At 47.8% G+C, this 14,387-nt stretch overlaps 6 protein-coding genes across 6 annotated transcripts; 4 read left to right on the plus strand and 2 right to left on the minus strand.

The window, feature by feature from the left end:
* Positions 1–611: 611 nt before the first annotated feature.
* On the minus strand, positions 612–2,045 carry BGW36DRAFT_398427 (putative glycosyl transferase; the record flags this gene model as incomplete). Its single annotated transcript, XM_046218409.1, has 4 exons — positions 612–780; positions 838–1,343; positions 1,408–1,754; positions 1,856–2,045. 4 exons carry the CDS (start codon positions 2,043–2,045, stop codon positions 612–614), a joined length of 1,212 nt encoding a protein of 403 aa, XP_046070251.1.
* Positions 2,046–3,582: 1,537 nt separating this feature from the next.
* BGW36DRAFT_299313 (uncharacterized protein) lies at positions 3,583–4,412 on the plus strand (the record flags this gene model as incomplete). Its single annotated transcript, XM_046211519.1, has 2 exons — positions 3,583–3,940; positions 3,997–4,412. 2 exons carry the CDS (start codon positions 3,583–3,585, stop codon positions 4,410–4,412), a joined length of 774 nt encoding a protein of 257 aa, XP_046070252.1.
* A 426-nt stretch (positions 4,413–4,838) lies between these two features.
* BGW36DRAFT_300054 (FAD dependent oxidoreductase) lies at positions 4,839–6,148 on the plus strand (the record flags this gene model as incomplete). Its single annotated transcript, XM_046211590.1, has 2 exons — positions 4,839–4,875; positions 4,980–6,148. The coding sequence occupies 2 exons, from the start codon at positions 4,839–4,841 to the stop codon at positions 6,146–6,148; spliced, it is 1,206 nt and encodes a 401-aa protein (XP_046070253.1).
* A 292-nt stretch (positions 6,149–6,440) lies between these two features.
* BGW36DRAFT_298670 (putative mannosyl-oligosaccharide glucosidase) lies at positions 6,441–9,168 on the plus strand (the record flags this gene model as incomplete). The annotated part of the gene is made up of 5 exons (XM_046211452.1): positions 6,441–6,687; positions 6,760–7,239; positions 7,297–7,500; positions 7,563–8,854; positions 8,920–9,168. 5 exons carry the CDS (start codon positions 6,441–6,443, stop codon positions 9,166–9,168), a joined length of 2,472 nt encoding a protein of 823 aa, XP_046070254.1.
* Positions 9,169–9,264: 96 nt separating this feature from the next.
* On the minus strand, positions 9,265–10,647 carry BGW36DRAFT_452937 (kinase phosphorylation protein-domain-containing protein; the record flags this gene model as incomplete). Its single annotated transcript, XM_046221855.1, has 2 exons — positions 9,265–10,551; positions 10,610–10,647. 2 exons carry the CDS (start codon positions 10,645–10,647, stop codon positions 9,561–9,563), a joined length of 1,029 nt encoding a protein of 342 aa, XP_046070255.1. The 3' UTR covers positions 9,265–9,560.
* A 216-nt stretch (positions 10,648–10,863) lies between these two features.
* BGW36DRAFT_382143 (uncharacterized protein) lies at positions 10,864–14,237 on the plus strand. Its single transcript, XM_046216488.1, has 5 exons — positions 10,864–11,358; positions 11,416–11,423; positions 11,503–11,551; positions 11,611–12,422; positions 12,476–14,237. Exons 1-5 carry the CDS (start codon positions 11,245–11,247, stop codon positions 13,950–13,952), a joined length of 2,460 nt encoding a protein of 819 aa, XP_046070256.1. The 5' UTR covers positions 10,864–11,244; the 3' UTR covers positions 13,953–14,237.
* Positions 14,238–14,387: the final 150 nt, after the last annotated feature.

Consider the following 14,387-nt stretch of genomic DNA (forward strand, 5'->3'; position numbering starts at 1 on the left):
GGTAACCCCATTGGCCTGTCCGTCTATCCACTCTGGACGGTGCCGACACCGAATACTATACCCAACCCTTCATCCCACACACCCCACAACAAAACTGATGCATATCTGCGTTACGCACTACGGAAAACCAACAAGAAGAAGAAGAATACAATACACATGTAACGACGGTACTAGGCACAGAAAGAGTGCCCGTTACCTGCATGAAACCAGAATTTGCAGCACGCGGCCACGACCCCGCCTCGGATAGGCTAGAGAGTTGTTATAAATAGCCCTCCAGGCAGCAATGAAAATACCCATTGTTTTATGCATTCACGGAACAGTTTTCAACTTTTTAGGTGCATTTTCATTGCCCTGGAATAATGGTCGGATTGTTATCAAGCTCGCTTTTGACGCTACCAGTATAGATTAATGCAATGCAACGGCCGGGATCTTTCGGGATATTATGCAAGCCTCTCTAGTCAACGTCTGATTCTGATATTAAACATCAATTATATATGCAACGTGGGTATAAGGAATCAACAAGGTGATAAACGCCGGTACCAAGCAATTATCGAATACATCAGAGTCTATACACGATACCGCCTCAATGGTTTCTTTCTTTCTCTTTCGCTCTATACTTTGGACCAGTCCTTGCAAAGACCGAGAAATGTCCGACAAAACTTGCCAAACTCCACCCGCATATTGAATCCTTTCCACGAGCCTTGAGCAAGATGCTGCAGACGCGCGTCGTGGTCATCCAACGGCTTGGAGCCCATGTTGCCGTACACTCCACGTCCCGGGCTGTTTGTGTGTTAGCTGCCATCCACTCTAATGCGTATGGAACAACGGCTTGCATACCTGAAGCCCGTAATGGGCAACACCATAATATCATCAACTAATTTGCTTTTACCATTATCGTATAACCCCGTGAGGGCATTCCATCGCAGTCCCACGCGGTCCTCTAGCCAATCCTCGGCCACCTCGGTAATCGCAGCAGGACCGGTCAGAGTAAGTGGATCAAGGTAATATAGTTCTTCATATGCAGCGGGCACTGAAAGATTGCCTCCATAGTGGGCTGCGACCTCATCGAGGACATTGTTTAGTCTGTCCATGAATCGCGACAAAATTGGGTGGCCAGGTGCAGAGGCTAGCGCCCACTGGGTCAATTGGACCGGGTTTGTATAGCCCATACGCCAGTAGGTATCGCTTTCGGGAGGACAATCGGCTTCAATTCCAAACATGGCCCTCACTGGTTTGGTGGAATTGTAAAGCGAGCCTGTCTCGAAATCGTACCACGGCTCTAAGTCGTCGGCTTCAACCCAAGTCGCCGGCGACCGCAAGGGATGAGTATCGACATCTCCATACTAATTCACACGAGTGGAATATTAGCGTAAGGTTGAGATAAGCCAAAGAAATAACCCAACTTACAATACCACCGATGTATTTCACCACCATGATGCGGAATACGTCAGATTTTTCAACCATTCTAGGCAAAGCAGCAAATCGCGCTGTAAAGGAAGGCTCAAATTCGTCCAAGAATTGATATATTCCATCGTCGTCCCATAAAAAGTATGCCATTGGCTCATTCACTGAGTGCTCAAGCCATACCTCGACGCTATCGCTTACCAACTCGGGCCAGGTATCAACCTGGGTATTCTTCCAGGTCTGGTGTACGATCAAAGGGATCTCGGAGTGGGACATGAGCTGAGATTTAGTCGAGTTCATCAGGTGCATAACAAGGTGCGCAGCCTCAATGATCGTGTTAGGCTTCGCATCTGACGTCGACAGCCATGCGGGGGGATGTAATATGCTTAGTGAAGGCAGAACCGTTAGCAAGACACAAACTAAACCTATGAAGGAGAGAAATGCAACCTACCTCCCCCTTTAACATTAGATGTATGTATATGTTTCCAAAGTAAAGGATGCCTCGTTTGTAAATCGGTTGGCGGCTCGACGTGGTGTCGCTCTTCTCTCGAGGACACGATGGACAGCGATACCATGCAAAATATCACGGCGGCGATCGCAAGTCGCTGCCAACGACGCCTAAAAACTCCCGGGGGTCCCATGATTGACAAAGAATATGCGGATTGAGGCACCGTGGGCCTTGTGGTGATCAGAAGGACAGTCTCGTGCCGGTTCGTCCTTTCTTCTCTTTTAATGGATGCGGGCGTGATGATGATGCAAGAAATGAAAATGAAAATGAAATTATCGAGCGTGCGACGACATTCCGCAATTGCTTGCGGAGGGATAGCGAGACACACAACACACAGTGCGAGCGTCGAGAGGCGGGCACGGGGGATGGTGTGTGTGGCTGTGGTGGAGGAGGTTGATCGCAATGCTGGCGTTTTGCGTTTTGTGGTTCTCCTATCTCTCCCTGGGTTTGGACGGTGTTCTCTCCCTGCGCCAACTCGCCCGCTGCCAAGCCCTCGATTGTATGGAAGAGCCACGCGGCGTCGGATTCTGACCAATGAAAGACAGCTTTTCAGGCACTAAGACGCGTCCACTCAGATGGCGCGCCTCTGATTGGGTCTGCCAGCCTGTTCTCCTGGAGGAGTGGGGCCCGGCTGCAAGAATAATATTAATAGCCTAAGGCGACGGGAGGGCCAAAGCCTCAGCCGTGATGTAATCGGTATCGTTTACGCTCTGCCTCGACTGATACTTGATAGTCGCTGTCTGCGGGGTGTTGCAGTAGGTGTTGAATCACCTGAAGGCTGAAGCGTCTTGGCTGACGAGAAGAATGTTGATTCTGATCCATCCCCAGGTGATTCCTGCATCCTTGCCCTGAGCCTGACGCAATACCTGCTTTAGCCCCCAGGAGCAAGGCGCAGTCGAAACAGCCATCAAATGTCGGCCCTTATCCCACTGCCCTCTGGTTGTGTTTTCAAAGAGCACATGCTCCTGTGTGTGCCTTGTATCGGCTTGAGCGACTTGATACTGTGGGGAGTCGTATGTTGAATCGTTAGCACTACATTTTTTGGAGACACGTGTGCTGGTATCGCTCGGAGTCTCTATGTCCTGCTTTTACTTTCTTTTTCAAAGCCGCAGTTCTTCTAGTCGAATCTCATGAAGGTGGAATTAGACCGTATCGGTATCGGTATGAATTGATAGATAGTATGGAATGTTGAATTTTCGGTAAAGTGCTCATCGCATGCGTAGAGAAATGTACGTTGTCAAGGAAGCCTTGGTGGCGCTCGGTGGCAAAGGTGATACAAAAATGGTATGACTTTTTCGACTAGTTAGTCTGCTCGTTGTACCATTCATTTCTAAGCATGCATAATGCTGGTTGCTCACCATCGATATTGAAGTTGTACAATTTTATGGTGCCTGAGGCACAAAATGCGTTCCTGGCGCGGGAAGCCTAACGTACAATTTCGCAGCAAGCTTTGTTTGACCATGAGGGATTCCACCTAATAGTCCGTCTGCAGAAAAGCGAAGAGCAAAGCATCCCTGGATCATTGGCATTTCGATTATATCATGAGTTGCCCTGAAGCATTCTGATAACTGGACTCGTCTACAGCCATATTTCATCACGGCTGAGCACAGCAAAAGGTTTTCTTTGCTAGCTGCCAGTTTTCACCAGCCGCAAGTTCGATTTGTATCAAAATGGCTGAACCGCCGGCGAAGCGTGCCCGTCGGACCGACAGCTCAGCTATGTGGGATAGAAACGATCAGCGACCACGAGAGTCTCGTTCACCGGAGGGCAGATCAGACTACGACACCAATTCGCGTCACGGAAGCTCTAGGCCTGAAGATTCGCGAAAGGGTTCTAGGGACGATCGCCGGTATCGCTCACGCTCGCGTGACAGGACTGCACGACGAAGGGATGGGAGCAGATCGCGCGACAGATATGAGAGGACTCGCAGAGGCGATCGTGATGTGGGTAGGCGCGACTTGAAAGACTCGAGAGGTTTTAGAGATCGCGAGCGTAGTGTCAGCGCAGACCGCTACCAGGGTAGACGTGGTATGTTTAAACCATTATATTTGAGTGCTCTGCAAAACTAATGAATTTGATACTAGGCTACGGTGCGAAATCTGAAAGACACGATAGGTCTCGGTCACCACGCAATGGCGCTCGTGTACGATCCCGAAGCCCTATTTCTCGCAGTTCAAAAGGAGGTCGAAGAGACGATAGACAAGACCCTCGAGGACGTCCTGACGGTCGCCGCGTAAACGGGGTATCGGGAAAGCAGGCACGAGTTAGGGATGAAGATGAAGATGAGAATGATGTTGACTTGATGGATGAGAGTGAAGACCCAAACGACATCGAGGCTATGATGAGAAAAACAGTCGGTTTTACGAGGTTCCGGACCACCAAAAATACCAAAATCCCCGGAAACAACATTTACGGTGTCCGGAAGGAAAAGAAGACCGAGTATAGGCAGTATATGAATCGTGTTGGCGGTTTCAACAGACCCCTCAGCCCTGGCAGATAGCGGCTTCCCGTCTAGTTGGCAGTTTTCTTGCGGAACACATGAAATATCATCCGTATGTGACATTTTGGCAAATTTGTTGAGGCATGGCTGGCTGGAGTTCGGAGTCAAACAGTTATTGTTCATTACTGTGCATTTTGAAAGCGCGACCACTAATAAGGGTTAACTGAAGATATCCTCGGAATCAATTTGAAATTCACATATACTACTGCCCATAGCATGCTACTACATTCCCTGCAGAACATCGAATGTTTACGTTGGCCAAGTTTCGGCCATTTCGCCACCTGCTGTGACGTCCCTTATCCACTCCTGCTGATAATACTTTCGGGCTCCTCACTGTCTTCACCTGAATTAATCCACACACGTATTGAATCAACAAGGGTGGCCTTTTCCTCTTCCCAGTCAGCCAAACTGCTTTCTCGCAGCACCATGGCTACCAACACGAAGCGAGAAATAGTAATAATCGGTACGCTCGTCTCTGCAATTTCTAATGTTTAGCAGTACCCCGCAATATAGATCTGGGCGACGCTTCAACCACGATTACATGTTTATTGACTTTTTCGGCCACAGGTGGTGGTATTATCGGATCTTGCTCGGCTTATTATTTGACCAGACATCCTTCATACGATCCGGCGCTGCACAAAATTACACTTCTTGAAGCTTCAGAGATCGCAGGCGGGGCTTCTGGTAAAGCCGGAGGTCTACTCGCGCTCTGGGCTTATCCCAGCTCTATTGTACCGCTGAGCTTCAAATTACACGCCCAGCTTGCCAAAGAACACAACGGGAAAGATAGATGGGGCTACCGGGAGGTGAATTGCGGCCAATTGATTGCGAAAGGTCATGCAGCCCAAGACAAAAAGGAAGGGACTGGTCCGTCGGTTTCACTACAAAAGCGTGATCCAGCTGCAATTGGAAAGTTGAGAGCAGCTGGCATACCGCCAGATTTAGACTGGCTCAACGCAGATAGCCTTCGCGGATATGAAAGTATGAGCGGCCCTGGAGAGACAGCGCAGGTTCATCCATACCTTTTCACGACTTCTATTACCAAGCTGGCCGAGGAGAAAGGTGTCAATATAGTCTTGGGAAAAGCCACTGGAATAGACCAGGAATCCGATGGAGTCAAATCTATCTCATATACAGATAAAGCTTCTGGTGAATCGCGTACTATCCCCGCGACAGATGTCATTGTATCGGCAGGTCCATGGACACAAGCTGTTTATCCCCCTGCGCCAATATCTGCGACTCGAGCACACAGTGTTGTCATCCGTCCAACGAGGCCTGTATCTGCCTATACCCTTTTCACAAATATAGAATTGCCATCACCGTCTAACCCAAAAAGGTCCACGGTTACGACGCCAGAGATATATGCTCGTCCAGATGACACAGTCTATGCTTGTGGAGATGGGGATCATCTAGTTCCACTTCCGGAAACAACAGCAGATGTCGAAGTGGATGAGTTGCTCTGCCAAGATATCATCAATTCTGTTGGGAGTATCTCGGATGAGCTGAAATTCGGCGACGTTGCGAAGCGTCAAGCCTGCTATCTGCCCAATGTTGCAGCGGGCGGAGGGCCTCTAATCGGTCACACCGGGATTAAAGGCTTGTACCTTGCAAGTGGTCATACCTGCTGGGGGATTCAGAATGCTCCTGGAACGGGGAAGCTTATCAGTGAATTTGTTTTCGAAGGCAGTGCAAAGAGCGCCAAGATTGCTGCTCTGGATCCCCAGAGATATATGTAGAAAGCACTCGATGTATATGGGGACAATCAAATAGAATGCAATTTACCGGCAAAGAATCGCCAGTGTTGAGCGTACATAACCTGTTGATTCGTAGCTTTATGAAAGATATAGTTAGTTAGTTACCTGTAAACGTTGAGAGAGATCGTCCCGAGCGGAGGAAGGAGCTTTGGCCCCAGTGCGGAAACGATACGTGGAAACTCCACCAACTGCATAGCCATTATTGACTAGGAGCATTCTCAATTAGAGACACCACTGTGTCTCTTTCTTAGTCTTGATGCTTCATTGATGGAAAATGCATTTGCCATCTAGTTTCACATTCGTTTATACCACACTACTCGCCGGGATCAACTGCGTCAACACTGCTGCTGGCCAAGATGTGTCCGTACTAAGCAATGAGGTCGCCAGAGCGAACAACCAATCGCTACTATGGGGTCCATACAAACCCGGTTTATATTTTGGGGTTCATCCTCGTATCCCGAAGAGCATAACCGCCGGGTTGATGTGGGCAAAGGTGGACAATTATGCGACAGCACAAGGAAGTATGTGATGATGTGACACAGTCTCTCCCTGTATACTTCTGCGCCGAAGACGCAATTGCTGACTCTGTGAAGATTTTAGGCATACGTGCGAGCAGAACGAGGGTATGGCGGGATATGGCTGGGAAGAATACGATATCCGCACGGGTGGTCGACAAACCGTTCATGATACTGGCAACTCCATCGACATGACCATTGACTTCGTGAAAGTCCCCGGAGGAATCCATGGAGGTAGCTGGGCAGCGCGTGTGAAAGGCGTTCCTCGAGAAGATGCCCCTGCGAATCTCTATACCACGGTTGTTTTCTATACATCTCTTGAGGGTATCGGCAGTGTGGAAGTCGACAAGGGTGACGAAGATACTGCGGGTTTTGAAGGCGACGTGAAATTGAAAGGAGTGACCCCAGAACTTGGAGACTTCCTAATTGACGTTACTCGTGGTCCGGACACAAATGAATATCCAAGCTTCACCCACCCTACCTTTGATGACAAGCCTTTGGATCGCACCTTTGTCTCCAGCTTAGAAATGCCCCAGGAGCACTTGTGGCAAGCAAAAAGTAAGCTTTCTGAGAATCTTCATTGCTTTGAATAAACTCATCAATAAATTTTTTCAGCTATCATGTTTGCATCTATGAAGCCCACTGTCGATGCCATTATTGAAAAATACGGATCTGATAATCCACCGCCACCAGCTCAGCTTTTCACGCTCCCCAATGTACCTGGCCAGGGAAATATTCACTTTGTGCAAAAGGTGTTTGAGGGCGCATTTGAGTTTGATATCCTTTTTCAATCTGGTTCCGCCCCTGAACCTGTAACATGTGAGCATCTCGCATGAAACTATTAACTAATGCGTCACATCACAACTGACTTCAATCCGCAGCTGAGGTCCTTACAAAGCAGATCGAGGAGACGTCATTGTCTTTCTCAGACCGATTCAATAAGATCTTTGCGCCACAGGTCCCTTTCAACAAGCCAGAATATTCCGAGTTCTCAAAGGCTATGTTTTCTAATCTCGTCGGTGGTATTGGTTACTTCTATGGTAGTGGTCTCGTTGATCGATCTGCTGCTCCTGAGTACGAGGAAGAGAACGAGGGCTTCTGGGCAGAGGCTGCAGAAGCCAGGTCACGAGTCCAACCTACTGAAGAAGAGCCTAGAGAATTGTTTACTTGCATCCCATCCAGACCGTTCTTCCCTCGTGGCTTCCTGTGGGACGAAGGCTTTCACCTGATCCCGGTCATCGACTGGGATACTGACTTGACTCTTGACATTGTCAAAAGCTGGTTTAATCTCATCGATGAAGACGGCTGGATTGCGCGTGAGCAGATTCTAGGGTTAGAAGCTCGCAGCAAAGTTCCTCCAGAATTTACTGTGCAGTACCCCCATTATGCCAACCCGCCAACACTTTTCTTGATCCTAGAAGCATTTGTTGACAAGTTGAAATTCAACGAGTCGGTTACTCGACACTCAGATCTAGAACAGGAAAGTATCTCGGACAGCCTTCGATCTGCTCACCTTGAAAACCAGGAATTGGCTCAGTCCTACCTGCGATCTATCTACCCACTTCTCAAAAGACAGTATTTCTGGTTCAAAAAGACTCAGTGGGGTGATGTCAGATCTTATGACCGCGAAGCCTATTCAACAAAGGAAGCATATCGCTGGCGCGGACGTAGCGTTCAACACATTTTGACATCCGGCTTGGACGACTACCCGCGAGCACAACCCCCTCACCCAGGCGAGTTACACACTGATTTGATCAGTTGGATGGGCCTACTCAGTAGGTCCATTCGTCGAATCGCGGAGGCAATTGGCGAGACGGAAGACGCTGAGGAATTCGCTGTCTACGAGTACGCTATCACTCGCAACATTGATGATTTACATTGGGACGAGACTGCGCAGACATGGTGCGACGCCACAATCGACGATTTCGAGGAAAGCATTCACGTTTGTCACAAAGGATATATTTCAATATTCCCCTTCTTGACTGGCATGGTTGGACCCGATAGCCCGCGCCTCAAATCCACCCTTGATCTTATTCAGGATCCCGAAGAGCTCTGGAGTGACTTCGGTATTCGCAGTCTGAGCAAGCAAGACCCTTACTATGGAACGGAGGAAAACTACTGGAGGAGCCCTGTTTGGATGAATATGAACTACATGGTTTTGAAAAACCTTTACGTAAGTTTGAACCCACCGTACCATTTGTGAAAAAGCAAGACAAAAGATCACTAAATGCTAGCTAGGATATCGCAACTTCCGCTAGTCCTCACAAGGCACAAGCGGCAAAGATCTACTCTAAACTCCGCACGAATCTTGTTGATAACGTTTTCCGAGAGTGGAAAAAGACCGGTTTCGCATGGGAGCAGTACAACCCAGAAACTGGCCAAGGTCAACGAACCCAACATTTTACAGGATGGACTAGTTTGGTCGTTAAGATGATGACTATGCCTGATCTTTCCAAGTCCTCGGATAGAGCTCATGACGAGTTGTGAATCATATAAAATGTTGATAGACTTTCTCCTCAGCGTTTTTTCATCGCGAGAGGAATTGGGGTTTTCCCCCTTTTTTGAGTGTTTTCATTATATATGTAGTTGTTGTATGATAAAAACGAGTAAATAAAGTACACTTTGTGTCCGTACGTGTGCGTAAAAAACTAAATGCAATATCCAGGTTAATTTGATATTAACCTGAGGTTCCTAGGAAACTCGTGTCGTGAAAATGAATGTTCCATAAAACCGTAATATTTTGCAATTTAATACAGATTTGAGGAGTAAAACACCATCGCTATGCATGATCACAAGGTATTGGAAATAGAGAAGCAGAAATAATATCATCGAATGGATGTCAGGCATGACGCAAGCATTTCTGGTCGTTGAAGTGATATCTAATCTCGACGTTCACGATAGGATCTACCGCGGTCACGATCCCTGTCTTCAGGATCACGTTTACGGCGCTCTCGAGGAATCTCTGCGGTATGGATATCGTCACCTTGGCGGCTGTTGCGGCGGTAATAACCAGATGGAGAATAATGATCAGAATATCTTCTCTCTCTTTTTTCACCAAGACGGTCAGTGCTACTAGGACGCGGAGATGACAGACGCCGAGGTCGAGGTCTATCAGATTCGCGCCGGCGGTCATGAGAATCACGGTCCCGGGTGTCCTTACGTTCTCGACGAGAGTCATGATGAGGAGACCTGGACCTTGATTTTGATGGGCGGCGTCTGTCTTCGCGGCGGTGATTACGATGCTCTGAGCGACCATGACGATCTTCCCGATGAGTACGGTCTCTGCTCTTTTCTCTGTCCACTTCACGCTTACTATCACGGTTATAACGATCACGCGAACGATGGTCACGACGGTCACGATGGTGGCCCCGCCGACTATCTCTGTCCTTGGACCTGTCGCGTCTTGAGCGGCCGTCTCTAGGGTTGCGTCGATGACCACTTTCTGAATCTAGGCCAACTGGAGCCAGTGTCTCTCCCTCCATTCCATCCATAGCACGGCCACCATACGAACCGAAACCAATGCCACGGCCGCCTTCGACATCCTCATCGTCCTCTACATTTCCTTGGACAGCCTTTCGCATTTCATTTCCCCCTAATGGGGTCAAATTGGCATCGGAAGTCTTAGTCGTAGTGGGTAAACCTAGAGCGCGCGCGAGCGCCTCCTGCTCAGCCGCCTTGACCCGGCGACGCTCATCATCCAGCTCTCGCTTCGCGGCCTCTTCTGTGCTCCCATCTGCAGACTTTGCATACCAATTCAAATCACGACCTTGTTGCCATCGACCGACTGGGGCCATCAACGAGTGGCCCAGGTAGTTCTCACGGTGAGAGGATTCCTTGACGTCGGACCATTTGAAATCGCCGCGACCGCCGCTGAAACAAGTATACATCAGCACTGATTGAATTAATAGAATGTGGTGGTAGCACTTACCGACTTCCTTCTTTTCGAACACCTGCGACCAGATCCATGGCGAAGTATGGCTTTTCTCAGGCTGCGATGGAGGATATTGTCGGGACAGAGGACGGACTGGGAGGTCGGGCGTTTGCTGTGGGACGGCAAGAGCAAATCCGCATCTCTTATCTTATCGGAACCTTCACCCACAGCGGCGGGCCAATCAGGGCTGAGTGGATGGGAATAGCTATGCATGACCTCACCCATCATCTCAACCATCTCAACCGCTCCACTTTGTTTTCGGCTGCTTCTCTCTACACACTGCTATCCCCCAGAAACCTCTATCCAGCGCCTCTAAGGGTCATTCATATATTGGCGATTAAACTAAGCCTACGACTGCCGTGGAGTGATCTGCGTGGATGAAGATTAATGCGGGGGAAAGTCCGTGGTATAGTTGCTATATGTACCATGCAGGCTATATGTACCATGCAGCTATGACTATCGCCCTTCCAGTCGAATGGGATATCTCTTACCACAAGCTGCTAAACGAATAAGCTGAGTTTGAACCAGGTCTACAGCCCGCCAAGCCCACCATTCGGCGCTGTTATGGGGATGAACGTCACACAGCCTGATAATTCTGGTTGTTAGTAAAGGTTCAAGCTACCCAAGTCACGATGTCGACAATACCACATCACCTGACAGGCGTCACTCTAATAGATGATGGCCAGACGCCAACTCACAGTGATCTTCGTCTGCGACCCTTGAATGTCGAGAAAGGGAGCGAACGAGTAAGATTTTCCATCCGGTCTCTCAGTTGTAGTTCCGCTGACCCGACATCATTCTAGTTTCGGGGGTGAGTCCTAAAGTTGCTCTAAAAACCGCACATGCATATATATATATATATATACATAAAGCTGATAATACATGTGCAGGTCAGACGGATTTTTTCCACCCCTGGCTGCGACATGGAGATGCAATCTTGTATGCATACTACCAATAATCCCTACGAGTGAGATAGTACCTTAACCTAGTATTTATAGACTGCTTTGTCCCAAAGACGCAACCTGCTTTTTGTTGCCTATAATCACCAGATATACGTATGGGAGCCCGTAGGGCCACGTCAGATTCTCGGAACAAAACCGACCATCATTATTACACCTGTAATGAAAGAACCTAATGCAGGAGGATATATTTCTCGGGAATTCCCCCACGCAATAAACAACATTATTGTGGACGACTTGGGCCGTGATGAGATCCTTCTTCTTGCTACTGACTCGGGAAACATTTGCGGATACCATGTTGAGACAATATTTTCCCACATGGAGCATTCTAGATTATATGGGGAGAAGAGTATCGACTTAAATCAACATATTGACCCTTTCTTCTGTGAGAATGTGGGCTCGAGTGCTTGGGGGCTGGCCGTTCATAAATACGCCCGTTTGATAGCTGTCAGTGCAAATTCAGGTCGTATCACAGTTTTTGCATTTGCTCTCGCCGAACCTGGTTCTGAAAAAAATGAAAACTCAGATTTCCCACAGGGATTGATTGATGGTTTACAAATTTACGGACAAACCTGGCTAAATGTTGAAAACGAGGAGCAGTTTGAACATTTTCAAAAGCTGATTCCTAATCGCTATCGGTCACGTAATGTTAGATTATCATATAGGGGGCACTACACAAACATTCCCTGTGTGACATTTTTCAATAGTGATCTCGACTCTGATGGAATCTGGATGCTGAGTACAGACATTGATAATAGACTGTTTGTCTGGACGATCTGGGACCAACTTACACCGTTCAAATACTATGACTTTAGCCATGGCGAGCCTTTACCTGACATATTACGCAGAGAGTAAGTTCATACATGCATGTTTCTTGTTTCACAACTTACTTAAACTCTCTAAGGGAGCGGGGATGGAGTGTTCTAGCTCTCGATCCACGAAGTTTTCGAATCTGTGAGCTGTATGCCCAGGCTTGTGGCGGTAAGCCATATCTTCGACCTCACCAATGCCAGCCAGTGTTGGACGTTACACACATCACTCAGGATGTCCCTGATTCTGCGATCTTGTATGAAGCTTTCCCGCCGGCTATAAGAATAGATGCAGATGAGCCTTCATTGCCCGATATTTTTGACAATGAAAGCTTCATTAGTGATAACAGTAATCATTACTTGCCATCTCACGGCCATGCTCGACCAATAAACTTGTCTCCTAGCACTGACAAAGAACTGTCTGCGCCTGATCAAGACATTGACAACAGCATTGATTTGGACCCAAGTCAACGAGAGACAAACATAACGAACATATTCCTTCCATATGAGGATCGATATCAGTTTTTTTGGGAAGAAGATATGTCCGATGACGATGGTGACGATGGTGACGATGGCGACGATAGTGACGAAAATGAGCATGGGGAGGACGAGGACGAAGGCGATTATGAGACCGAGGACGAGAGTGACGATTCATCGCAAGATATACACAACTTTGCAGACACCCAAGATCTCATTTTCTATATGATGACTTCCACGATGGAAAACGAGGGTGCGAGTGATGAAAGCAGTGAACCGGGACGATTCAAAGATCGAACATGTACTGATTTTCCGATTCTTCATTTCTCTGCAACAGATATTCGTCTTCTGGACAGTCCATTTTCGAAACATCCCACTGTTGTGTGCGGAGGACCACTTCGGCAAGGTTTCGCGCGCTCCATTTACTCAATACATAGCTATGACAGATTCAACATGGTCAAATACTTACCGGAACACGGTATCGTGATTGCGGCGACACAAAAAGGCCGCGCAGCAGTAATATCACTGGCAAGGGTGTCCAATGGTGGGTTAGCGCTCCGGATTAATTGGATGCTTCCTTTGGCCAGTCAAGAGAAATACGGTGAACGGCCTCTTAGGCCACTTCTTGGGCTAGCCGTTGGCCCTATCCAAGGATTTGAAATGAAACAAGATGTTCCTGACATACCTTATAAGGCTCGCGACTGTAACGACTTTTCTTTTCATTATCGGGTTCAGGGCGCAGGTGAAGCTGATTTGTATGAGACCGTATCAACCTGTGGGAGTTCCAGTGCGGAAGGGTCAATTGACGAAGAAGACGCGGCAGATATGTCTGATAACTCCTCAGCCACACACTCCTCAGCATTAGTAAGTGCACCTGATCTTACATATGCCAAAAGCCATGGGATAGCCAACTGGCTTTATGAGCCCCAAGAATCGTGGAAAGGCTGGAATTCATCTCGTCGCTATCGCCTGCTACTCACATACGCAGACCATACAGTTTTGAGCTATGAGTTCTGGTATGAATGGTCTGATACTATTTCGAGTGCCGATGGGAGGGATAAGGGCGACGAAGGTGAAAATTTCCTTTTGCTCTAGTCATAGCTAGGAGTTTCTTGCCTTTTTACCTTGGAGGCTACACACTTCGAGAGGATATTAATGGAAATGAGAGATGAGATCCGAAATTCTGTATTTTTTTGTCTCTATAATGATGCGAATCTTATTCAGAGGAGCATTTCCTTGTGGCGATATTCAGTCAAGAACCAACAAAAGTATTTCTTAGCTGAACATAGCCCTCCCGGAACGCGTCATCAACGCGCAGAAAGTTTGACAAAGTTTGCAGAAATATAGTTACACTTTGATTCCACTGATTTTAAACTGCTTGATTAATATTTTGACTGAGCTATTTTCGGATCCGATTCGTAACCAATCATTATGTTAGCAGCTGAGATTTCTCGTATTTGTTTAGTATTTCCCCCACCACTGCCACATTTCTTTTTTCGACGCTGATAGGGCCACTCCAAGAGAATGTTC

The sequence above is a fragment of the Talaromyces proteolyticus genome, assembly GCF_021365285.1.
Source record: "Talaromyces proteolyticus strain PMI_201 chromosome Unknown BGW36scaffold_8, whole genome shotgun sequence".
Lineage (NCBI taxonomy): Eukaryota > Fungi > Ascomycota > Eurotiomycetes > Eurotiales > Trichocomaceae > Talaromyces > Talaromyces proteolyticus.

Excerpts from the sequence above, each read along its gene's own strand:
- BGW36DRAFT_382143 (XM_046216488.1), top strand. The coding sequence starts at position 11,245 with ATGTCGACAATACCACATCACCTGACAGGCGTCACTCTAATAGATGAT. Across the intron at positions 11,552-11,610 it reads CGACATGGAGATGCAATCTT|ACTGCTTTGTCCCAAAGACG; the intron begins GTATGCATACTA and ends TAGTATTTATAG. Across the intron at positions 12,423-12,475 it reads CCTGACATATTACGCAGAGA|GGAGCGGGGATGGAGTGTTC; the intron begins GTAAGTTCATAC and ends AAACTCTCTAAG.